The sequence below is a fragment of the Anomalospiza imberbis genome, chromosome 7 (assembly GCF_031753505.1).
Source record: "Anomalospiza imberbis isolate Cuckoo-Finch-1a 21T00152 chromosome 7, ASM3175350v1, whole genome shotgun sequence".
Classification (NCBI taxonomy): Eukaryota; Metazoa; Chordata; class Aves; order Passeriformes; family Viduidae; genus Anomalospiza; species Anomalospiza imberbis.
The window spans coordinates 1,991,919-2,019,386 of NC_089687.1; the positions used below are offsets into that span (position 1 = coordinate 1,991,919).

Sequence of the window (27,468 nt, forward strand, 5' to 3'; positions counted from 1 at the left end):
CTATAAATCTCATCTATACATTTATATATACAAATACATTAAATACATGTCTATATATAAAAGTATCTATAAATCTCATGTATAAAATTTTCCTTTATCTATAGAAATACATTTAAATATATAAAATATATATCTATATGTAAAAGAAAAGTCATATATAAAAATTCCCTTTATATATATATAAATAAATATATATACATATATAAAAGTATAAATCTCATATATATAAATCTCCTTGATATATACATATATTGCCTTTATATAAATATATACATATTTATAATAATAAATTATAAATATATAAATATATATTATAAATCTAAATATGCAAATAAATATAAATAAGTTTACAAATATAAATTATATATTATTTATATAATTTTTATATACATAATTTTATATATAATTTTATATATCTATATATTTATATATAATTTAAATATAAAAAATTTAATATATAAATATATATTATAATAAATAAATAAATAATAATAAATAAATAAATCTATATTTAAAAGTATATATCTCTCTAAATTTCACATATATATATAAAAATTTCATATTTATATATACATACAAATATACATAAAATACCTGTACCTAAAATATGTATATACAAAAAATATATCTCTATATAGTTCATATGTATATAAATCTCAGTTTATATACAAATATATAAAATACATATGTATAAAATATACAAATATATATAAAAAATACAAGAAATATTTCTGAAATCCTGTATTTGGAAATGAAGTGCTTTTAAAACCACCCTGTTACCCCTTAGGAGAAGGGGGGAAATAAATCATGATTTTAGAATGATAAATTAATTCCTTCCCTTCCCTTGAGCTGGCCTTGGCTGTTGAGGATTTATATATATTAAAATAGATATTAAAATATATATGTTAATATAAAAAAATATATATCAGGTATAAATATATAAAATAGGTATAGAAATCTTATATATATATAAATTGTCATAAATATATAATATATATTTTTATATATTATAAATATATATTTAAATAGATATTATTTAAATATTTAAATAAAATGTATATTTAAATATATTATATATATGTGACTATATATATATATATATATATATCAAACACATTTCTGAAATCCTGTACTTTAAAAATGAAGCCACTTTTAAAACCACCCTGTGACCACTTAAAATTTGTGTGGGGAGATAAAGCCTGACTGAGCAATGTTCAATTAATTCCTTCCCTTCTCCTGAGCTGGGCTTGGCTGTCGAGGATTTATAGATATAAAAATGTCTACAATATATAAAAATATACAACATATCTTTGTAAATATAAAAGTATCTAACATATCAAAATATAAAACATAGATAACGTCTATATAAATATAAAATATCGAATAAATCTTACATATATATATATTGAATATATATAAAATATACCTCTCTATAAATATCATATATATATATATATATAAATTTCCTTTACATAGATATAGATATAGATATAGATATAAATCTAGATATAGATATAGATCTATTTAAATATAAAATATCTAATATATCTTACATATAAATATATATTGAATATATATACACATCTCTATAAATATCATATATATATATATATATATATGTATATAAAAATTTCCTTTATAAATATATATATATAATATATTTTTGAAGTCCTGTACCTTAGAAATGAAATTGCTTTTAAAACCACCCTGTTACCACTTAAAAACTGGGGGGAAATAAACCTGAGCAATGTTCAATTAATTCCTCCCCTTCTCCTGAGCTGGGCTTGGCTGCTGAGGATTTATAGATATAAAAATATAGATAGAATATATAAAAATACAGAACATATATATGTTTATATTAAAATATTTCATATCTATATATTTGATGTATATATTTAATATATATTTAATTTTTATATCTATTTTATATCTAAATATAGAATATATATGTAAATATTTAAATATTTTATATATTATTATATTTCATATATATTAAATATGTATAGAATATATAAAAATATGAAACATATATATGTATATATTTTAAAATCTAATATATATAATATAGAAATATATAATTTGTATGTAAATATATAAATATAATCTATATTATTATATTATACCTATGATATATTTTATAAAATAGATAAATACATGTATAAATCTCTTCTAGATCTAGGAATATATTAAAAAAAATTAAAATACATTTCTGAAATCCCGTACTTTAGAAATGAAGTAACTTTTAAAGCCACCCTGTACCCACTTCGAACCCGACTGAGCAGTGTTAAATTAATTCCTTCATAATTAATTAATTGACCTGGGCTTGGCTGTTGAGGGGGAGAATTCTCTGCTCCACGGGAATTATTTGTGGGGTTATTTATTTGTGGGGTTATTTATTTGTGGGATTATTTATTTGTGGGATTATTTGTGGGTTTATTTATTTGTGGGTGTATTTATTTGTGGGATTATTTATTTGTGGGATTATTTGTGGGTTTATTTATTTGTGGGTGTATTTATTTGTGGGATTATTTATGGGGTTATTTGTGGGATTATTTGTGGGATTATTTATTTGTGGGGTTATTTGTGGGATTATTTATTTGTGAGATTATTTATTGTGGTGTTATTTTTGGGATTATTTATTTGTGGGTGTGTTTATTTGTGGGATTATTTATGGGGTTATTTGTGGGATTATTTATGTGTGGGATTATTTGTGGGTTTATTTATTTGTGGGTGTATTTATTTGTGGGATTATTTATTTGTGGGATTATTTGTGGGATTATTTATGTGTGGGATTATTTGTGGGTTTATTTATTTGTGGGTGTATTTATTTGTGGGATTATTTATTTGTGGGATTATTTGTGGGATTATTTATGTGTGGTTTTATTTGTGGGTGTATTTATTTGTGGGATTATTTATTTGTGGGTGTATTTATTTGTGGGATTATTTATTTGTGGGATTATTTGTGGGATTATTTATGGGGTTATTTGTGGGATTATTTGTGGGATTATTTATTTGTGGGGTTATTTGTGGGATTATTTATTTGTGGGATTATTTATTGTGGGTTTATTTGTGGGATTATTTATTTGTGGGATTATTTATTTGTGGGATTATTTGTGGGATTATTTATTTGTGGGGTTATTTGTGGGATTATTTATGTGTGGGATTATTTGTGGGTTTATTTATTTGTGGGTGTATTTATTTGTGGGATTATTTATTTGTGGGATTATTTGTGGGTTTATTTATTTGTGGGTGTGTTTATTTGTGGGATTATTTATTTGTGGGTGTATTTATTTGTGGGATTATTTATTTGTGGGATTATTTGTGGGATTATTTATGGGGTTATTTGTGGGATTATATATTTGTGGGATTATTTGTGGGTTTATTTATTTGTGGGTGTATTTATTTGTGGGATTATTTATTTGTGGGATTATTTGTGGGATTATTTGTGGTGTTATTTGTGGGATTATTTATTTGTGGGATTATTTGTGGGATTATTTATGTGTGGGATTATTTGTGGGTTTATTTATTTGTGGGTGTATTTATTTGTGGGATTATTTATTTGTGGGATTATTTGTGGGTTTATTTATTTGTGGGTGTGTTTATTTGTGGGATTATTTATTTGTGGGTGTATTTATTTGTGGGATTATTAATTTGTGGGATTATTTGTGGGATTATTTATGGGGTTATTTGTGGGTTTATTTATTTGTGGGTGTATTTATTTGTGGGATTATTTGTGGGTTTATTTATTTGTGGGTGTATTTATTTGTGGGATTATTTATTTGTGGGGTTATTTGTGGGATTATTTGTGGGGTTATTTGTGGGATTATTTATTTGTGGGGTTATTTGTGGGATTATTTATTTGTGGGATTATTTGTGGGATTATTTATTTGTGGGATTATTTGTGGGATTATTTGTGGGGTTATTTGTGGGATTATTTATTTGTGGGATTATTTATTGTGGGGTTATTTGTGGGATTATTTATTTGTGGGATTATTTATTTGTGGGATTATTTGTGGGATTATTTATTTGTGGGGTTATTTGTGGGATTATTTGTGGGGTTATTTGTGGGATTATTTATTTGTGGGATTATTTATTGTGGGGTTATTTGTGGGATTATTTATTTGTGGGATTATTTGTGGGATTATTTATTTGTGGGGTTATTTGTGGGATTATTTATGTGTGGGATTATTTGTGGGTTTATTTATTTGTGGGTGTATTTATTTGTGGGATTATTTGTGGGGTTATTTGTGGGATTATTTATTTGTGGGGTTATTTGTGGGATTATTTATTTGTGGGATTATTTGTGGGATTATTTATTTGTGGGGTTATTTGTGGGATTATTTGTGGGGTTATTTGTGGGATTATTTATTTGTGGGATTATTTGTGGGATTATTTATGTGTGGGATTATTTGTGGGTTTATTTATTTGTGGGTGTATTTATTTGTGGGATTATTTATTTGTGGGATTATTTATTTGTGGGATTATTTATTTGTGGGGTTATTTGTGGGATTATTTATTTGTGGGGTTATTTGTGGGTTTATTTATGTGTGGGATTATTTGTGGGTTTATTTATTTGTGGGTGTATTTATTTATGGGATTATTTATTTGTGGGTGTATTTATTTGTGGGATTATTTATTTGTGGGGTTATTTGTGGGATTATTTATGTGTGGGATTATTTGTGGGTTTATTTATTTGTGGGTGTATTTATTTGTGGGATTATTTATGGGGTTATTTGTAGGATTATTTATGTGTGGGATTATTTGTGGGTTTATTTATTTGTGGGTGTATTTATTTGTGGGATTATTTATTTGTGGGATTATTTGTGGGATTATTTGTGGTGTTATTTGTGGGGTTATTTATTTGTGGGATTATTTGTGGGATTATTTGTGGGGTTATTTGTGGGATTATTTATTTGTGGGGTTATTTGTGGGATTATTTATTTGTGGGATTATTTTGGGATTATTTATTTGTGGGATTATTTATTTGTGGGATTATTTGTGTGGTTATTTGTGGGTGTATTTATTTGTGGGTATTATTTATTTTTGGGATTATTTATGGGGTTATTTGTGGGATTATTTGTGGGATTATTTATTTGTGGGGTTATTTCTGGGATTATTTATTTGTGGGATTATTTATTGTGGGGTTATTTGTGGGATTATTTATTTGTGGGATTATTTATGTGTGGGATTATTTGTGGGTTTATTTATTTGTGGGTGTATTTATTTGTGGGATTATTTATTTGTGGGATTATTTGTGGGATTATTTGTGGGATTATTTGTGGGATTATTTATGTGTGGGATTATTTGTGGGATTATTTATGTGTGGGATTATTTGTGGGTTTATTTATTTGTGGGTGTATTTATTTGTGGGGTTATTTGTGGGATTATTTATTTGTGGGATTATTTGTGGGTTTATTTATTTGTGGGTGTATTTATTTGTGGGATTATTTATTTGTGGGATTATTTGTGGGATTATTTGTGGGGTTATTTGTGGGATTATTTATTTGTGGGGTTATTTGTGGGATTATTTATTTGTGGGATTATTTGTGGGTTTATTTATTTGTGGGATTATTTGTGGGATTATTTATTTGTGGGATTATTTATTTGTGGGATTATTTATTAGTGGGATTATTTATTTGTTGGATTATTTGTGGGATTATTTATGTGTGGGATTATTTGTGGGTTTATTTATTTGTGGGTGTATTTATTTGTGGGATTATTTATTTGTGGGATTATTTGTGGGATTATGTGTGGGATTATTTGTGGGATTATTTGTGGGGTTATTTGTGGGATTATTTATTTGTGGGATTATTTTGGGATTATTTATTTGTGGGATTATTTATTTGTGGGGTTATTTGTGGGATTATTTATTTGTGGGATTATTTATTTTTGGGATTATTTATGGGGTTATTTGTGGGATTATTTGTGGGATTATTTATTTGTGGGGTTATTTGTGGGATTATTTATTTGTGGGATTATTTATTGTGGGGTTATTTGTGGGATTATTTATTTGTGGGATTATTTATTTGTGGGATTATTTGTGGGATTATTTATTTGTGGGGTTATTTGTGGGATTATTTATGTGTGGGATTATTTGTGGGTTTATTTATTTGTGGGTGTATTTAATTGTGGGATTATTTATTTGTGGGATTATTTGTGGGGTTATTTGTGGGATTATTTATTTGTGGGATTATTTATTTGTGGGATTATTTGTGGGATTATTTATGTGTGGGGTTATTTGTGGGATTATTTATTTGTGGGTGTATTTATTTGTGGGATTATTTATTTGTGGGTGTATTTATTTGTGGGATTATTTATTTGTGGGATTATTTGTGGGATTATTTATGGGGTTATTTGTGGGATTATTTATTTGTGGGATTATTTGTGGGTTTATTTATTTGTGGGTGTATTTATTTGTGGGATTATTTATTTGTGGGATTATTTATTTGTGGGGTTATTTGTGGGATTATTTATTTGTGGGATTATTTGTGGGATTATTTATGTGTGGGATTATTTGTGGGTTTATTTATTTGTGGGTGTATTTATTTGTGGGATTATTTATTTGTAGGTGTATTTATTTGTGGGATTATTTATGTGTGGGATTATTTGTGGGATTATTTATTTGTGGGATTATTTGTGGGATTATTTATTTGTGGGGTTATTTGTGGGATTATTTATTTGTGGGATTATTTGTGGGTTTATTTATTTGTGGGTGTATTTATTTGTGGGATTATTTATGTGTGGGATTATTTGTGGGATTATTTGTGGGGTTATTTGTGGGATTATTTATTTGTGGGGTTATTTGTGGGATTATTTATGTGTGGGATTATTTGTGGGTTTATTTATTTGTGGGATTATTTATTTGTGGGATTTTGGCTGCCCCTGCATCCCTGGAAGTGTCCAAGGCCAGGCAGGATGGGCTGGGAGCAGCCTGGGATCCAAATTCCTGCAGTTTATTTCAGCTGATTACTTCTCCTCGGTGTTGATCAATTTAATTGCAATTAGGATGAGGAATTGCTTCCCTCAGCCATCCAGGGCTTCACCTGAGCACTGATTTTTTCCCCTGGAATGAGCCCAGCTTTATTTTTATTCCAATTTTCGGGGCACTTTTCCAGCTGTGTGGAATGATCCCCTTAAAACCAGCTCTAACTCCCATGGAATAAAGCCACCGCTGCTTGTGTTTTAGTGCAGAAGAAAATGTTCAACTTGGAGCTTTTTGTGCCCTTCCCAGTGGGACTTTTCCCAAAATCCCAGATTTTTCCAGGAGCTGCACGTCCCTGTGCCCACCCAGCAACCCCAGCTTGTGGCAGCTGCAAGAATCAAACTCTGTCCTGCCTTTCCCAGGGCAGAATTCCCTTTGTTTGCAGGGAAACATCCGACAGCCTCTGGGCAAGACAGCTTGGGCCGGGTTTAGCGATGCAAAGCTGGACTTTGCGCCGTGTTAACGCCAGAGCTGGAGACCTGGGGTCAGACCCTTTGACCTGCTCACACAAAACGAGACCGAGTTGTTTGCTCCCCGCCGCACCCTAAAGATAAAACTTCCCAAACCAGCCAATTTCAGCAGCAAAGCTGAGCCCAAACTTGGTCTCGGCTTAGCCAGAAACCCCGCCCTCCCCCAGCAGCTACTGGGGGAAACTGGTTCCCCCAAGCCTGCCCAGTTAGGCCCAGCACGGACCTGCTCTCAGCCAGTCCTGCTGGCTCTTCCCAGAGGATTAACTGGAATTTTGGTGCCTCAGCTGCGTCTGGGGGATGGTTTCTAGCTCTGAGTCTGTGAAAATGTCTGGAGTTCTCCAGGACTGGAATTCTCCAGGACTGGAATTCTCCAGGACTGGAATTCTGCAGGATTGGAATTCTCAGTAACTGGAATCCTGCAGGATTGGAATTCTCCAGGACTGGAATTATCCAGGACTGGAATTGTCCAGGATTGGAATTCTCAGGATTGGAATTCTCCAGGACTGGAGTTCTCCAGGACTGGAATTCTCCAGGGCTGGAATTCTCCAGGGCTGGAATTCTCAGTAACTGGAATCCTGCAGGATTGGAATTCTCCAGGACTGGAATTATCCAGGACTGGAATTGTCCAGGATTGGAATTCTCAGGATTGGAATTCTCCAGGATTCGAATTCTCCAGGACTGGAATTCTCCAGGACTGGAATTCTGCAGGATTAGAATTCTTCAGGATTTGAATTCTCAGTGTCTAGGATTCTTCAGGATTGGAATTTTGCAGGATTGGAATTCTCAGAGATTGGAATTCTCTGGGAATGGAATTGCCCAGGATTGGAATTCTCAGTGATTGGAATTGTCCAGGATTGGAATTCTCAGTGACTGGAATTCTGCAGGTCTGGAATTCTCCAGGACTAGAATTCTGCAGGACTCGAATTCCCAGTAACTGGAATCCTGCAGGATTGGAATTATGCAGGATTGGAATGCTGCAGGATTGGAATTCTCAGGATTGGAATTCTGCAGGATTGGAATTCTCAGTGGGCAGGGAGCTGCCACTCTTTGCTGAGGAGCTGAAAAAAAAAATCCCCTTTATATATATAAATAAATAAAAATGTAAAGAAAGCATCTATTTCTATTATATTTATATATAATAAATAAATAAATATATAAACATATTCTACATAAATAAGATTTTATATTATAGATTTATATTTACATTTATATTTATATTTATATTTATATTTATATTTATATTTATATTTTAAAAATCACTGAACTCAAGTGGGGTTTAAACACCTGGGTGGGTTTTGTGCCAGCTGGGATTTCCTGCTCCAGCAGGCATTTCCACTCTCCAAGAAACCTCCCTGGAAAATTCATCCCAAGGCCACAGAATTCAGGAGAGCCCCTTCCATGAGCAGATTCCTACTTTTTCAGAATATCCCACACGGATTCTGCGAGCTGGGGAGCTCTCCAGGACTCTGCATTTCCCTGTAATTCCCAAAAAAAAAAAAAAAAAAAAAAAAAAAAAAAAAAAAAAAAAAAAGCATCTTGAGCCTTAAAAATACCAGATTTTGATAGAGCAGGAATAGGAAAAAAGGGATTTCCCCCAGGTTTTGTTGGGGAGTTGAAAAAAACCCGGAGTTGAACCCCCCTGAAGTCAGAAAAGAATGAATTAATTACAGTAGAATGAAATGCTGCAGTAATTTCGGATTGCTTTGGTGACCTGCAGAAATGCCATTTCTCCCTCGTTTTGTTTTGCCTGCTGATCTTTGCTCCCTGGGCTTGAAAATCCCGAAAATTCCAGGAGTTTTGCCAAATCCTGGTGAGGTGAGGAGAGGGGCAGGAGCGAGGGATGCTTGTGGAAGAGGAAATCAGGGAGTGAGGGGAGAGGGTGGGATCCCTGCTGACCTTTGGGAGTGAGAGAGATCAGGAAAATTCGGAATTTAGGCACAAAACACGAACAATTCTTCCAGGCAGGGATGGGAGCAGGAATCCAAGGAAATGCAGGGATTTAACTCCATCCTGTTATTTATGGAGCTCATCCACAGCACCACCTGGCTGCTCCCTGTCCCCTTTTCTTTATGTCCCAGTAGCCAAAAAATTCCCCCAAAACTGAGCTGTGTTTAGGGAATTTTATTTCAATCCCCGCTGTAGATAATGCATCATTCCCACGTTTTCCTCCTGCTGAAGCTCATGTATAAATTGTATAAACAATTTGGTATAACTTGTTTCATACTGGACGCAAATCTGAGGAATTCCTCTTTATTTTGGGATCCCTGGATTCTGTTTTCCCTCTCTGCTCTGGGAAAACTCCGTGTTTTCCATCATTTTGTCACATTCAGCCTGCTCTGGTGGCTTTTCCTGGCCTTCCCTCTAATCCCATGGCTGGAATTTCATCAGACACCTCACAGTGAATATTCAACCCTTTTATTTATACAAATGTACAAGAATTTACACCTGTTAAAAACAATTCAACATTTCAATGCAAGATCCCTAAAAAATAAATAATGGTGCAGCTCAGCATTTGTGGGGTTGGGAACCCCCCAGGAGCTCAGGGAACCCCAAACTCTTGCAGGGGGGGCTCAGACACTTCAATTTCCTTTTTTTAAAGCATCCAGGGAGAAGCCAGAGGAGGGACAGGCTTTGATTTTTTTGGGGAATCTCCAGAGCCAGGTGGAATTCGCATAGAAAAAGAAATTAAAACTCTCAAAACCAGAGATGGGTGAAAGGACAGCAAAATTCCAGGTTTGGCTGGGGGTGAGACCAAAAAAATGTTGATTTTATATTAAAAATCACTCAAAACTGTGGTGAAGGTCAATTTTTATAAAGATGTATATCTATAGTTTTTAAATATATATATATATCTATATATAGTTTTTAAAATAACATCCCCTGTAAAACACGCTGAGCTTTTCCATCCCTGGAGAAATCACCTGGAATTAAGTGTGGGAGCAAGAGCTGCTCCTGAAACTCCAAGAAATCTCCCTGGAAAATTCATCCCAAGGCCACAGAATTCAGGAGAGCCCCTTCCATGAGCAGATTCCTGATTTTTCAGAATATCCCACACGGATTCTGCGAGCTGGGGAGCTCTCCAGGACTCTGCATTTCCCTGTAATTCCCAAAAAAAAAAAAAAAAAAATTAAAAAAAAAAAGCATCTTGAGCCTTAAAAATACCAGAATTTCCTAGAGCTCAGGTTACCTTGAAGCAGGAATAGGAAAAAGATTCACTCCTCAAGGAATAATTAATGATTTAAAAAAAAAAAAATTAGTTATAAACCAGTTTAAAGCAAGTCCATGACACCCTGGTTTTATTACTGACTTTGCGAGAAAAACTGATTCTTCTCAAAAAAAGTGATGTAAAGCATTTTTAAAAATATATATCTTTATATTTTTATATATTTTTTGATCATTTCTATATTACAGGCTCACTGACTTGCAAACTCATCCCTCTTTCCTGGCAAGATCAGCGTTTTTTTTGGAATCTTTTCCAGCCCTTCCAAACCCTCCTCGGCGTACAGAAATAAATATTGCATCCGTGAATTCCCAGCAAAACGAGCGGCACGGGCCACCAACCACGGCTGCAGCCCAGAACCCGTGGAATAAAAATCCCAGGGGATGTTCAGGATCCACTTCCTCTCCTTCAGACTGTGGGGTTTGGGGCTAAAATGGGAAAATATTGGAAATATTCCCCCTGAACCAGCGGGAATCGGGGCAGCAGCGGCTCTTCATCCTCCGGCTGAGGGCTGCGCACCTCAAATCCCGCTGGAGATGGGGGACGTGGGGGATTTCTCTGCTGGAGTTTGGGAATTCCAAAAAATAAAAACGAAGACTGCAACACCCCATCCCTTTTCTTCCGCTGGAAATGAGGATTTTTAGGGATTTCTCTGGTTGAATTTAGGAATTCCAGCGGTTTTCTGCCAGAAATGAGGATTTTTAGGGATTTCTCTGGTTAAATTTAGGAATTCCAGCGGTTTTCTGCCAGAAATGAGGATTTTTAGGGATTTCTCTGGTTGAATTTAGGAATTCCAGCGGTTTTCTGCTGGAAATGAGGATATTTAGGGATTTCTCTGGTTGAATTTAGGAATTCCAGCGGTTTTCTGCTGGAAGTGAGGATATTTAGGGATTTCTCTGGTTGAATTTAGGAATTCCAGCGGTTTTCTGCTGGAAATGAGGATTTTTAGGGATTTTCTGCTGGAGTTTGGGAATTCTAGCGGTTTTCTGCTGGAAATGAGGATTTTTAGGCATTTTCTGCTGGATTTTAGGAGTTCCAGCGGTTTTCTGCTGGAAGTGAGGATATTTAGGGATTTCTCTGGTTGAATTTAGGAATTCCAGCGGTTTTCTTCTGGAAATGAGGATATTTAGGGATTTCTCTGGTTGAATTTAGGAATTCCAGCGGTTTTCTGCTGGAAATGAGGATTTTTAGGGATTTTCTGCTGGAGTTTGGGAATTCTAGCGGTTTTCTGCTGGAAATGAGGATTTTTAGGCATTTTCTGCTGGATTTTAGGAGTTCCAGCGGTTTTCTGCTGGAAGTGAGGATATTTAGGGATTTCTCTGGTTGAATTTAGGAATTCCAGCGGTTTTCTTCTGGAAATGAGGATATTTAGGGATTTCTCTGGTTGAATTTAGGAATTCCAGCGGTTTTCTTGTGGAAATGAGGATTTTTAGGGATTTCTCTGCTGGAGTTTGGGAATTCCAGCGGTGTTGCCTCGTCCCGGGTGATGGGATCTCGTCCTTTCCAGGCGCTGCTTCCTCGCTGCCAATCCCTGCCCACCCCAGAGGAGCTGTGGGAACGCTGCAGCCCCGACCATGTGTTAATTACCGCGTGTTAATGAGCGGGGGTTAATGAGCTGGGAATGCCAGCGGGCCGTTCCCAAAGGGAATACGGCGACGCAACACTCCAAGTGCCAGTTCTTCACCGAGATAAGCCAGGCTTTACCAAAGTTAGGCCGGGCTCGGTGGCTTTTCCAGCCGAAGAGGTTTTTCGGGATGGTCCCGGGATTAGCGCGGGATTCCGGGAACGCTTCCCAGCAGCTCCTGCGGCAAACGGGACCGGACACCGGGAATTCTGCCCCGGCGCGGGGCCAAGCTCGCCATCATCCGAAAGCCAGGCGGGAGGTCGGGAGTCGGGCTGGCTCAGCTGGGCCCGCGTGGCGGTGTCCGGTCACTGTCACTGTCACCGTCACTGTCACTGTCACCATCCCTGTCACTGTCACCATCCCTGTCACCATTCCTGTCACTGTCACCGTCACCATCACTGTCACTGTCACCATCCCTGTCACTGTCACCATCCCTGTCACTGTCACTGTCACCATCCCTGTCACCATTCCTGTCACTGTCACCATCCCTGTCACTGTCACTGTCACTGTCACCATCCCTGTCACTGTCACTGTCACCATCCCTGTCACTGTCACCATCCCTGTCACTGTCACCATCCCTGTCACTGTCACTGTCACTGTCACCATCCCTGTCACTGTCACCGTCACCATCCCTGTCACCGTCACTGTCACCGTCACCATCCCTGTCACTGTCACTGTCACCATCCCTGTCACTGTCACCATCCCTGTCACTGTCACTGTCACCATCCCTGTCACCGTCACCATCCCTGTCACTGTCACCATCCCTGTCACTGTCACTGTCACCGTCACCATCCCTGTCACTGTCACTGTCACCATCCCTGTCACTGTCACCATCCCTGTCACCATTCCTGTCACTGTCACCGTCACCATCACTGTCACTGTCACCATCCCTGTCACTGTCACCATCCCTGTCACTGTCACCGTCACCATCCCTGTCACTGTCACTGTCACCGTCACCGTCACTGTCACTGTCACCATCCCTGCCACTGTCGTTGTCTTTGTCACTGTCCCGTCGCTGTCGCTGTCGTGGTCTCTGTCCCTGTCCCTGCCCCGTCGCTGTCCCTGTCACTGTCCCGTCCCTGTCCTGTCACGATCCCTGTCCCTGTCCCGATCCCTGTCCCTGTCACTGTCCCATCCCTGTCTCTGTCCCTGTCCCTGTCCAGTCCCTGTCGCTGTCCCTGTCACTTGTCCCGTCACTGTCGCTGTCCCTGTCCCTGTCGCTGTCACTTGTCCCGTCACTGTCGCTGTCACTGTCCTGTCGCTGTCCCTGACACTGTCCCTGTCCTGTCCCTGTCCTGTCGCTGTCACTGTCCCTGTCCAGTCGATGTCGCTGTCCCTGTCCCTGTCCTGTCCCTGTCCCTGTCGCTGTCCCTGTCCAGTCCCGGTCGCTGTCCCGGTCGCTGTCCCTGTCCTGTCGCTGTCCCTGTCCAGTCTCTGTCCCTGTCACTGTCCTGTCGCTGTCCCTGTCGCTGTCCCTGTCGCTGTCCCAGTCCCTGTCGCTGTCCCTGTCACTGTCCCTGTCGCTGTCCCTGTCGCTGTCCTGTCACTGTCCCTGTCCTGTCCCTGTCCTGTCCCTGTCGCTGTCCCGGTCGCTGTCCTGTCGCTGTCCCGGTCGCTGTCCCTGTCCTGTCGTTGTCCAGGTCACTGTCCCTGTCCTGTCGCTGTCGCTGTCCCGGTCGCTGTCCCGGTCGCTGTCCCTGTCCTGTCGCTGTCGCTGTCCCGGTCGCTGTCGCTGTCCCGGTCGCTGTCCCTGTCGCTGTCCCGGTCGCTGTCCTGTCGCTGTCCCGGTCGCTGTCCCTGTCGCTGTCCTGTCACTGTCCCTGTCCTGTCCCTGTCCTGTCCCTGTCGCTGTCCCGGTCGCTGTCCTGTCGTTGTCCCGGTCGCTGTCGCTGTCCCTGTCGCTGTCCCGGTCGCTGTCCCGGTCGCTGTCACTGTCCTGTCGCTGTCCCGGTCGCTGTCCCGGTCGCTGTCCCTGTCCTGTCGCTGTCGCTGTCCCGGTCCCTGTCCAGTCCCGGTCGCTGTCGCTGTCACCGTCCGGCCGCTGTCGCGAGCCAGCGCTGTGCCAGCAGCGCCAGGCCGAGCCCGGGCGCTGTGGCCAGGCCGAGCCCGGGCGCTGTGGCCCGGCCGAGCCCGGGAGGGGACGGGGGCGCTGCGGCGCGGAGCGGGGACAAGGTGGCGAACACGGCGTCCGAGGCGTTCCGCGGCAGCGGCAGGTTACAGATGCTGCCCTCGCAGCAGGACGTGCACACCTGGCAAAACAGGGAACGGGAATTGCAGGGGAAAGAACAGGGAATGGGAATTCCGGGGGAAAAACAGGGAATGGGAATTGCAGGGAAAAAACAGGGAATGGGAATTGCAGGAAAAACAGGGAATGGGAATTCCAGGAAAAACAGGGAATGGCAATTGCAGAGGGAAAAAACAGGGAATGGGAATTCCAGGGGAAAAAACAGGGAATGGGAATTACAGGGAAAAACAGGGAATGGGAATTCCAGAGAAAAAACAGGGAATGGGAATTCCAGGGGAAAAACAGGGAATGGGAATTGCAGGGAAAAAACAGGGAACGGGAATTCCATGGGAAAAAACAGGGAATGGGAATTGCAGGGAAAAAAACAGGGAATGGGAATTCCGGGGGAAAAAACAGGGAATGGGAATTCCGAGGGAAAAACAGGGAATGGGAATTGCAGGGGAAAACAGGGAATGGGAATTGCAGGAAAAACAGGGAATGGGAATTCCAGGAAAAACAGGGAATGGCAATTGCAGAGGGAAAAAACAGGGAATGGGAATTCCAGGGAAAACAGGGAATGGGAATTGCAGAGGGAAAAAACAGGGAATGGGAATTGCAGGGGAAAAAAAAGGGAATGGGAATTCCAGGGGGAAAAACAGGAAATGGGAATTCCAGGGAAAACAGGGAATGGGAATTGCAGGGGAAAAACAGGGAATGGGAATTCCAGAGAAAAAACAGGGAATGGGAATTCCAGGGGAAAAACAGGGAATGGGAATTCCAGAGAAAAAACAGGGAATGGGAATTGCAGAGGGAAAACAGGGAATGGGAATTCCAGGAGAAAACAAGGAATGGGAATGCCAGAGGGAAAAAACAGGGAATGGGAATTCCAGGGGAAAACAGGGAATGGGAATTGCAGGGAAAAAACAGGGAATGGGAATTCCGGGGGGAAAAACAGGGAACGGGAATTCCGGGGGGAAAAACAGGGAATGGGAATTGCAGGGGAAAAAACAAGGAATGGAACTTCCAGGGAAAACAGGGAATAGGGAATTCCAGGGAGGAAAGATAACGGTCCATTTGCAAAGGAGCTCATTGTGATTTTTGTCTCCTTTTTTCCCTTCTCCTTCCGCTCTTTTTGAATCCGTCCGTTGGGAGAACGCGGTTTTCTCCCTTTTTTCCTTCCCTTTTTTTATCACTCCCGAGTGAAACTGGATTTCAGCCGATGCTGAATTCACCCACTGACCCGGCCAGACTGCTCCAAGTACCCGATACATTATAATTCCTATCAGGAATACGATATCTACGATGGACAAATGTTGCACATATCATATAATGCATATTATCTGTAACACACAAAACCTGTTTTGTACTCCATGCATCTAATTTATGCATTATATATGCACTTTACATATTGTGTAGCGTATACACTGTATATATGTTACAGATTGTGTTGTATTATTATTTATAGCTCTATATTGTTTTATATAAAATTTCACAGCTAATAGTATTTATTGGGGATATATAAGAGATATTGTAGAGTGTATTGCGTATATCTACCTCAATATGCATCTAGATAATACATTTTAGATATAAGATACATTTTTATTTTAAATATAAAACATATATAATATATTGTATATAGTGTATAATGTACATTATATGCTATATATCATGTAGTGTATACTATTACAGATTGTCACATATTATATTCACAATATATTGTATATATGAAATAGATTGTGTATTATATATAACGTGCATTATATATTATTTACTATACAATATCTATTGTATTTTACCTATTTTTACTATACGTTTTATATTTCCCTATATTCTATATTTTATAAAACATTAGTTCATATATAATATATTTTTATATATTACATATTGTCATATATTTTATCCTATTTATATGAATATATTGTCTACTATATTATATCTAATCTATTTTCTCTATTAGGTATATCTAATATATATTGCATTTTATATATATAGCACACATATATTACATACTTATATATGTAATGTATATTATTATAGATTATATCTAAAATATTGTAATATAAGGTATATATTAGATATATAATATTTGCATTAATAATAATAATTAATAATAATGTAATTTATACATTATATATGCATTGCATTTATTATATGCAGTATATATTATATATTTTATATATTGTATTCTATATAATAGTATACATGATAGTGTATATATATTATATACATAGAATATTAAAATATATCACAGAATGTTATATAATAATAATAATATATACAATATATACAATATATAATATGTAGTAATATTATATTATATATGACATATTATATATTATATATATTATATGTTATACTGCATATAGTATATACAGTATATATTTTTTATTATTATATAACATTCTGTGATATATTATTATATAATATAATTATATTACTTATATTATATTACTTATATTATATTATACTGTATTATATTATACTATATTATGTTATATTATGTTATACTATGTTATACTATGTTATACTATGTTATACTATGTTATACTATGTTATATTATATTATATTACATATTACATATTACATATTACATATTACATATTACAATTACAAATATAATATAATATAATATAATATAATATAATATAATATAATATAATATAATATAATATAATATAATATAATATAATATAATATTAATTATAATTTTTTTCCATTTTTACCTGTACCTGCACATATTATATTTACACACCAAACCCTAATTCTATTTTTTCCTCTCTGTTTCCCCCCAGTTTCTCCCACCTTGTACTCCTCGTGCCTGATGTAGGTGCAGCCCGTGCTCAGACACTCCTCGAGGGCCACGCAGCGCTTGGTGACAGAGACGCTCTCCCCGCTGGCCCTCATCATGTGCTGGCTGAAGCAGTACCTTGTCCCTGAAAAACACAGGAAATATTTATCTGCCCCATTCCCGTTCCCTGAGAGCCCTCCAGCAGGAGGAATAGGAAAGAAATGCTGGGTTTTTATCCATTCACAAGATTTTTAAAAAATACCAATTTTTGATGTATTTATTGCAGCTCATTTGCTGGCTGAAGCAGTACCTTGTCCCTAAAAAACACGGGAAATATTTATCTGCCCAATTCCCGTTCTCTGAGAGTCCTCCAGCAGGAGAAACAGGGAAGAAGTCCCAGATTTTTATCAAATCAAAAAATTAAAAAAAAAAAAAAAACAATTTTTGATGTATTTATGGCAGAGCATGTGCTGGCTGAAGCAGTACCTTGTCCCTAAAAAACACGGGAAATCTTTATCTGCCCCATTCCCATTCCCATTCCCTGGGATTCCTCCAGCAGCAGAAATAGGAGAGAAATCTTGGATTTTTATCAAATCATGGGATTTAAAAAAAATACTAATTTTTTGATGTATTTATTGCAGCTCATGTGCTGGCTGAAGCAGTACCTTGTCCCTAAAAAACACGGGAAATATTTATCTGCCCAATTCCCGTTCTCTGAGAGTCCTCCAGCAGGAGAAACAGGGAAGAAGTCCCAGATTTTTATCAAATCAAAAGATTAAAAAAAAAATACCAATATTTGATGTATTTATTGTAGCTCATGTGCTGGCTGAAGCAGTACCTTGTCCCTAAAAAACATGGGAAATCTTTATCTGTCCCATTCCCATTCCCATTCCCTGAGAGCCCTCCAGCAGGAGGAATAGGAAAGAAATGCTGGGTTTTTATCCATTCACAAGATTTTTAAAAAATACCAATTTTTGATGTATTTATTGCAGCTCATGTGCTGGCTGAAGCAGTACCTTGTCCCTAAAAAACACGGGAAATATTTATCTGCCCAATTCCCGTTCTCTGAGAGTCCTCCAGCAGGAGAAACAGGGAAGAAGTCCCAGATTTTTATCAAATCAAAAAATTAAAAAAAAATATACCAATTTTTGATGTATTTATGGCAGAGCATGTGCTGGCTGAAGCAGTACCTTGTCCCTGAAAAACACAGGAAATATTTATCTGCCCAATTCCCGTTCCCTGGGAGTCCTCCAGCAGGAGAAACAGGGAAGAAGACCCAGATTTTTATCAAATCAAAAGATTAAAAAAAATATACCAATTTTTGATGTATTTATGGCAGAGCATGTGCTGGCTGAAGCAGTACCTTGTCCCTGAAAAACACAGGAAATCTTTATCTGCCCCATTCCCATTCCCATTCCCTGGGATTCCTCCAGCAGCAGAAATAGGAGAGAAATCTTGGATTTTTATCAAATCATGGGATTTAAAAAAAATACTAATTTTTTGATGTATTTATTGTAGCTCATGTGCTGGCTGAAGCAGTACCTTGTCCATAAAAAACACAGGAAATATTTATCTGCCCAATTCCCATTCCCTGGGAGTCCTCCAGCAGGAGGAATTGGAAAGAAATCTTGTATTTTTATCAAATCATGGGATTTTTTTAAAAAAATACCATTTTTTGATGTATTTATTGTAGCTCATCTGCTGGGGGGTTTTGTTGCTGCTGATTTGAGCTCAAAGGAAGCAAATTCTGGGGCTGATAACGGGCCTGACGCAGGCTGCAAACACAGTGGGGTCATCTCCTTCCAAAGTAAATATTTCCCAAGGGCAAAATCCCAAAACAAGCCAACTAAACGGGATTCACCGGGGCTGTGGATAATCTCCATGTTCTGTGATGTTTTTGTTTCTCTTTGTCTCAGAAGAGAACTGGTGAAGGAGGGGGAGACCTGGACAGCTCAGATTTGAGCGTTTGCATTTAAGGGTTTTTCTGAGCTGTTCCCAGTTTCAGACTCCAAGGGGATTTATGGGATCAAACTGCTGAAAATACCAAAATTCCAGCCGTGGCTGCCCTGAGTGTGGATTTGTGCCACTGGGGAGGGAGGTGAACACAGCCAGAACCGGTCCTGTGTTCACCAGGAAGAGAAATAAAACGCTTAGAAATCCTTCCCTGTGAGGGTGGGGAGGGGTTGGGATGGAATTCCCGGAGAAGCTCTGGCTGTCTCTGGATCCCTGGAAGCATCCAAGGCCAGGTTGGAGCACCCTGGGGTTGTGGAAGGTGTCCTTGCCCATGGAATGGGATGAGCTTTAAGGTCCCTTCCCACCCAAATTTAGGAATTTTAGGAAAGCAACACTAGCCTGATTGAATCCCCAGCTGAGCCAGGGGAAAACAGGGAATAGCTCCAAATCCTCAACCTCAACCACTGCAAGGAGACAGAAAAGCTTAAAGGATTAACTCCAGAATCCCATTTCTGGGAATAATGGGGCTCCCTGGCAGGGACAGGTGGGTTGGAATGGAGCCCTGGGATGGGGCTGTTACCTCTGGGGCAGTAAACATCCGGAGCCCAGCGGTTGCACTCGTAATTATCTGATGCCTTTTCGCAGGTGAAACACTTAAATCCATGAGGATACGGCGTGGCTGAAAGAAATGGAAAATACGGAGTTAAAAGGAATGGATAATGGAGTTTAAACCACCCCGTTAACCTGGTTCTACACTACTTTTTGGGAGGAAACAGCAACATTTTTTCTCTTTGGATCCAAATTTCTCCAGATTTTCCTGTCAGTGTCAGCGGGTTGGTTCTGATTTGTAAAACCCTGTCCCCCCACAGCACGTTTAGGTCGCTGTGGACTCGTTCCAGCTGTGTTTGCCCAGCCAAAGTGCCCAGTGCTGACTTCAAAGGGAGCTAATGGGAGCTGGGAATGCTCATTGCCTTGGAATCAGAGCTCACATCCAGCACTGTGCCTTTATCGCCGCTGCTACCAAAACACCAGGTGGATTGAAACACTCTGGGAATTGTCCTGCCAAGGGAAAGAGCTGCTCCTGTTCAAGGCAGGCCCACGGCCCCAGAGGGAACAAAACCACTTTGCTGAACCTCCAGCTCTGAACAGCAGCCTCTGTCCCAATTTACCTCACCAAACGAGGGCTAATTCCTTAATTGCTCTCCTGGCAGCACTTCTGGGGCCCTTTCAATCCCACCTCAAGGTGCTGCCACCTTCTCAGAAGCCAAATGGTGAAGAGGTCACCTTTAGCAGTACTTTGAACCTGTACAGCCCCAAGGGCCACATCTTCACCCTCCTCCTCATCACCCCCTCCCCTGGCTCTGGATCCTGTTTGGGAATGAGAGGTGAAACAAGATGATTTCATTGCTTGTTTCCTTTCAGCTTTTAAGGAACAAGAAATCACCCAGGAGCAACTCTGGTGGGGCTGGGACAACACAATAATTAAATTAATCCCTCTCACCCTGCACCTCTGACGGGTCACAGTTGTGATATAAAACAAGAATTTCATCCTGCTTGCACAGACTATAAATTTTTCAGCGTATGAAGCAGTGAGTTTTCTGTGGGAAGAGAAGGCAGGGAGGGCTCCACGGGCACCCTGTTCTCGTGGAATTTGATAAGTCTGTGTCTGATAAAGTGAACAGACTGGTGAGGGTCCAGGGAAGATCTAAAGATGCACAACTCCACTGCTCCAGGAGTTACTGGAGTCAAGGCTGTCGGTGCCTCAGCAGCTGCCCGTAACCCCATGTGTCCTTTAAACCCTTTTGGTCCAGTTTTACACAAAATCATGGAATGGTTTGGGTTGGGAGGGACCTTAAAGCCCGCATTGTCCCACCCTCTGCCATGGGCAGGGACACCTCCCACAAAAACTTGGGTTTTCTTCCACCCTACAAGAGTGTGGACTGTACAAACCAAGTCCCTCCCAACCCAAACCATTCCACAATTCCATGTAAAACCAGGTTAAAGGCAGAGCCAAAAGCAAAGAAACACAGCCATGGTTCAAGAAGAAGTCGGAAAAATGAAGGAAAGATGTGACAAGATGAAATGTGGTACAGAGAAACACAGCAGCCCAGTGCATTGCTGGAAAATATTCCAGCGGCCTCTGAGGACCATGGAAACGATGACTGGAAGAGGCTTTTGGGTTGGGCTCCTGTGCGAATTTGAGTGCAAATCCAGAAGCTCAAGGCTCAGGAGATAACTGATATTTCCCTCCTCTTGTCCCTGTCCCAGGGTGTGATGCTTTGAGCAGGCTGCCCCAGAGCAGAGGCTGGGCAGAGTCACAGAATAAAGCAGGGATCCATGAAAAGGATCTCCTCCATGGATCCACCTTGGGCAGCACCAGAGCCCAGCCAGGGCTGCACCCAAGGTGAACCCAAATGGTCCCAAAATGCACGAGCGCTCCCGGGGGCTCTCACTGGGATCAGCTCTGCTCCATTGGCACATTGCAGTTCATTGTCCAGTTCCAGCTTTAGGTGATCGAGTCCCATCCTGCTTGTTTTTCTCTCTCCAGCCCACGGTGTTTGTGCTCCTGGGCTGGGATTGGGATCATTTGTCCTTGGTGCCCAGCTGGAGAAGGAATTGTTTTGTCTCCCTGCTCTGTGCAGAGAGCTCAGCAACACTGAATGTGAAGCTCAGAGCTGCACACTAAAGCAGCTCAGAGTCTGAAAAATAGAGAAGCTAAAAGACTTAGGGCATCAGGAGGTGGGGGTGACTTACTGGAGGGGTGGAGGTAGACGATGTCCTTGGCCGTGAAGTCGCGGCTCCGCGCGGCCGGAGCGCGGCCGGGCAGCAGCAGGAGCAGCAGGAGCAGCCCCGGTGGCCCGGCCATGGCCCGGCCAGAACCTGCTCATGCGGCGGCCGAGAATCCCCACCTGGGCAGAGTCACAGAATGCCAGAATTATCCAGGCTGGAAAACACCTCTGAGATCATGGAGTCCTACCCCTGACCAACACCCCCTTGTCACCCAAACCACGGCACTGAGGGCCACATCCAGGCTTTCCTTACAAAGCTCCAGGAATTGTGACTCCACCACCTCCCTGGGCAGCCATTCCCATGGCCAGTCCCTCTTTCCTGGCAGAGAGCGGGGATGAGCAGAGCAAACCCACAAGGACCTGGCCACCACCTCATCCCCATGACCCAGCCCCAGAGCCTCCCACTCCTGTGGTTATTTTGGCATCAACAAACACCAAAATCGTAATTATCTGAGGCCTTTTCGCAGGTGAAACACTTAAATCCACGAGGATACAGCATGGCTGAAAGAAATGGAAAATATGGAGTTAAAAGGAATGGATAATGGAGTTAAAATGACAATGTTAATCTCATTCTACGCTGCTTTTTGGGAGGAAACAGCAACATTTTTTCTCTTTGGATCCAAATTTCTCCAGATTTTCCTGTCAGTGTCAGCGGGTTGGTTCTGATCTGTAAAACCCTGTCCCCTACAGCACATTTTGGTCACTGGAAAAGACCTGGACAAAGGATCTCCCTGGATTTCCAGTGCAGTGGGAAGCTGGCTGGTCCCGCAGGAGGTTGGTGCTTCTGCTGACACCTCATCTCCACCTTCCTCCTGACTCCTCCTCACTGGCTGGGCCACATCTCCACGATCCTACTGATTTTATCTTGGCATTACCTCTTGGAAAAGCCTCCATCTCAGAGCTGCAAACAAAGTCACCATTGGATTTTCCTCGTCCATGCTCCAAAGGGGTTTATTCCCCTTATGACGCCATGAATAAATAATTTGGTGTATTTTTCCCAAGTCCCTGACTGATGAGAACCAATTAAAGCAGAACCAAATAATCACTGTGGTACCATTCCTGAGGCCATCCCAAATCCAGCAGCTTTCAGGAGCATCCTAATCCCTGCACCCAGGCTGTGGGGAGCCATCCAGGGGCAGACAAGGCTAAAAAATCATTAAATACACAGCTCAGATTATTAGAAACCCTTAAAAATTATGAAAGTGCCTCAAAAATCAAACAGGACAGGAAAGTCCTGAAAGGATGTGGCTGCTGAGCCCGGCTGAAGCCGATGGTTTCCTTTGGAATCCATCCAGAACACACAGAGTTGGGATGAGCTGTTCCATCCTGATCAACCAAAAGATCTGCAACACCCAGATAATTCCTAAGCAGCTCTGAATATGTGGTGTTTATTATCTAATAAATTTTTTTTTTGTTGATTTTTTTTTTCCAGGAAAGATATGACGGGGCTGGGGATGTCACCTCCAAATGTTTGTCCCACAGCAGAAATCCACCCAGGACCAGCAGCACAAAGGTTGTCACTGTTCCTGCTGTTATCTGCAAATGGCATTTTTATTAAAACACAATGAAATCTATTTAAAAAATAAGAGGAAAAAAAAGATAACGCATAGCCCGGTGCTTTAAACTTTGTTGCTTTAACCTTATGGAGAGGGAATTCTGGATTTACTCCATTGATCCCTCTCAGCCAGGGGAGAATGAAATCCTGATTACATGCAGACAGGAAATAAAACAAACCCCTCCCAACCACATGGAAGATGAAAGAAATGGGCCCATGTGGGATCTGGAGGCAGACTTTGGAATTTGGGACCATTTTTTTTTTAATCCCAAACAATGCCAGGAAGGTTTCACAAGCCCCACACTTCATTTTAAGACATCAGCAGTTTGCAGCGAGACCGTCAGGAGCAAAAAAATGAGGATTTGATCCTGAGCTACAGCACCAAAAAAATGAGGATTCACATCCCAAAAAGAGGAGCTTGTCACAGCTCAACTCCAGCTCTCATCAATAATGAACAAATTATCAACATAAAGGACAAACAGTCATGGAATCAAGGTTGGAAAAGACCTCCAATATCATCAAATCCAACCGTTATAGTGATATTTTAAGTTAAAGCACAGCAAGGTTGAAATAACAGCAGGAATTCCTCCCAAAGAGACAAGAATTTGTTGGGTTTGCTCATCCAAAGCACAAAACTCTTTTGTTTTTGCAGAACTGATCAGAGCCTTCCAGTTGAGGACGTTGGTTTTCCCAGTGTCCCTTTTGTGGGACCGACTGCTTACCCAGCCGCTCTCCAAATCCTGCGTGGCAGCACTCAGTCATCAGTTTGGAAAAGTGGCTGGTGCCAGAAATCCTCCAGCTGCTCCCTAAAAACATCCGTATCCTTCCTCTGGTAATTGCAAAGACCTTAATTGCCAGCTTCTAATGAGTGGCAAGAAACCGTGAACGAATGGAGAGAATTCGCTCCCCCACCTCCATTTTCTGTTTGAAACAGGTTTAATTACAGGCAAATAATTACAATTTTAAAATCCTCTGGGTTAGAAAACTGTCCAGAGCAAGGCAAGCAGCGCCAAAATTTTAAATTGTGGAATTTAGGGAAGTCCTTATTTAGCAAGCACCTGCCACCATTATTGTCACCATTTGTCACCATGAGTACATTCCACCTGCTCATTCCATGCACACAGGTAGGGCAAAACCAGGAATTTCTGCAAACACGGAAATACCCAGTGCCAGAAACCTAAATATTTAATATTCCATGAATATTTTGAGTATGGACACAGGGGTACACATAGTTCTGTCTTTCATTGAGGACAAATACTCTGTGACGTTTAAGGTAATGATGATATTTCACAGAGAGTGGAGTGGCAAAAAATATTTTGCATTAAAGTAACATTAAATATTTAAGAACTCAATACCCAAAAATTATACATTAAATATATTATATATATAAATAAATATATTTAATATATAAATATATATATTAAATATTCCATTAATTATATATTAATTCAGTGTTCAGCACACTCATTTTATTTGGTGTTACACTCACACATAAAAATAAAATATAAGGAAGGAAATATAAATATACCGATATAGATATGGATACACTGTCTCCAGACATTTGACAAAAAAATTGGTTGGTTCCCAAAATCCTACATAATTCTAATTTTCTGCAAATTCTCTTTAGGAATCCTATAGGCCCTAAAGAAGCTTTACCAAGGGCATAAAGAGTTTTTTGTTCACTCCCAAGCCCCTTTTATCCAGGACTTCCAGCCAAAACAGCCAAACTTTGTACAAAACTTTTATTTTCAAGAATTATTGGTGGCCTACCAGCTGCTCCAGGGCTAAACTTCTGCTGGCAGAGCAGATACGAGGCATGGGGCAGATATTTTTTCCCCTCAGAATCCCCTCGGCTCCTCAGGCGGAGCCGAGCGCTCATCCCAACCTAACGGAAGCTGGCGTGTCCCGCTCGGAATCCGGTGGCGGGGCACGGTCACACGAGTCCCACGTTTGGGTTTGGATCGTTCGGATCACGCAGTCAGTTTGTGACAGGGCTTGGGTGCTGACACAGAAACCCCTGTTAGCTCCACCTGCCCAGCTCCAGTGGCCGCTCCCGTTCCCGAATACTCCGGCCTGCCCTTTGCCCCGCCACGGTGCAAATGAACCATCGGGGGCCCCGAGCAGCAGCCCAGTTGCCCACTTGTCAGGTCTCATTAGGGAGGGGACAACTCGGCCTCGTTGGCACCAGAGCTGCGGACAATGGAAGGTCCCAACCCTCCCCGGAGAGGAGGCCGGATATCAGAGCTCTGGATTTAGGGGAGAAGTGTTGATGGAGGGGACAGTTATTTTTAAGGATGGCTTTGTCCCTTCTGTCCTCCTCACGCTCAGCTGGCTGACCATGACCAAACTCACAAGCTGGGCCAGCTGCAAGTTGGCAGTAAAAACACTATTCCAGCAAGGAAAAAAAGGGGGCAAAAAAGGGAGTCAGACACCAAATCTTCCCATACACTCAGCCAAAGCCAGGCAGGAAGGAATTCCTGATTCATGGGTATTTCCGTGTTCTCCTCACGCAAGTAGGGCACAGGTTGTGGCGCTCAGGGCCCTCCACCTTGCTCCCAGGGGAGACGGAGCATTTCCCTGCTTTCTCTGGATTTCCAGAGCAGTGGGAAGTTGCCTGGTTGGTGGGAGTCTGATGATTCTCCCTCACAGGAGGTTGATGATTCTGCTGACACCTCATCTCATCCTTCCTCCTCCATCTCCTCCTTGCTGCCTGGGCCACACCTCCAAATTCCTACAAGCCTCCAGCAAGTTTCAAACTGACATTTCCTCTTATCCTTCCCCTTGGAAGGGCCTCCACCTCAGAGCTCCCTAAATCAACTCTTCCTTGAGTGAAACAAGCCAGCAAAAGTTCCCTCTCAGCGGGCAGAAGACTTTCGGAGGCCTAAAGCAGCGATCACAGCATGGCCAGGCAACGCCATCTGTGAGAAACCGCCGAGGCCTCAGCACGAGGCTGTTTCTGTTCTGCTGGGCAGGGTCAGCTGGGCCATCCTTCCTCTGCCTTAGGGTGATTATTCCTCAGGGGGAAACAAATCCATGGGAACTCTGAGCAGCCTGACGAGGCTGGAAGAGCTGATCCTGGAGGCAGAGTCTTCCCTCCAGGAATTCCCTCATGCACATCCCCAGTGTGACTTTCCCAAATAACTCTGCAGATTTTCCTCCTGCCATTCTTCCAGGTCACACAAAGCTACAGGTTGGACTTTCCATGACTGAATTTACAATACTGGGGTTAGTTTTCATCTCCCTCCAGCTTCTGAATCCAAGCACTGTCCAAAGACAAATCAGAATGGCGATGGAACGTTTTCCATCTGGCAGCTGTGCCGGATCCCAGACAACAAGCACAAGGACTATTTGCAACTTCTCCAGCTCTAATTGCCTTTTCCCCTCTTCTCCTTTATCCTGCTCAGCCTTTTTGTGTCTATTCTATTTATTTCTTTTGGTTCCCAGCACACACGTCAAAAGGTTATGAAAAAAATCTGGAATTCTTATGAATTGCCTCCAAATCCAGCTTTTTTCCATGTGCCGTTTAGGGGGTTTTCTTGACAGTTTCCAACCCCAGGAATGGTTAAATGTGCATCCCCCTCCCCACAAAATGGGATATAGTAAAGCTCTTGTATCCAAGGAACCTCTCGGAGCTCTTGCAGAGGGGTTCACTGCCTCTCCTCAATTACAGTGAGCAAGAGTAATTAAACAATCAAACACAATTAGTGCACTAATTACTCCCAGGAACGTGGCCCATCTAATCGCCTTGCTGCTAATTACAAAGCCCAGAGTTCATTGAGCTAAAAGCCCTGGACCTGGGGAAGTGAAGGGGGGGACAATATGTTCCCTCTCACGCTGCCTTCCCTCAGATGCAATTTAATCT

The 27,468-nt window shown here is 40.6% G+C and overlaps 1 protein-coding gene across 1 annotated transcript in view; it reads right to left on the reverse strand.

The window, feature by feature from the left end:
- Positions 1–14,323: 14,323 nt before the first annotated feature.
- Positions 14,324–27,468, reverse strand: part of LYPD6 (LY6/PLAUR domain containing 6) — a 33,236-nt gene continuing 20,091 nt past the window's right edge. The window contains exons 2-5 of the mRNA XM_068196787.1: positions 22,017–22,171; positions 19,843–19,941; positions 17,324–17,454; positions 14,324–14,545 (exon numbers count right to left, since the gene is read on the reverse strand). Of these exons, the coding sequence (XP_068052888.1) occupies positions 14,324–14,545; positions 17,324–17,454; positions 19,843–19,941; positions 22,017–22,128 (564 nt within the window). The 5' untranslated portion in view covers positions 22,129–22,171. The remainder of the gene's footprint in view (positions 14,546–17,323; positions 17,455–19,842; positions 19,942–22,016; positions 22,172–27,468) is intronic.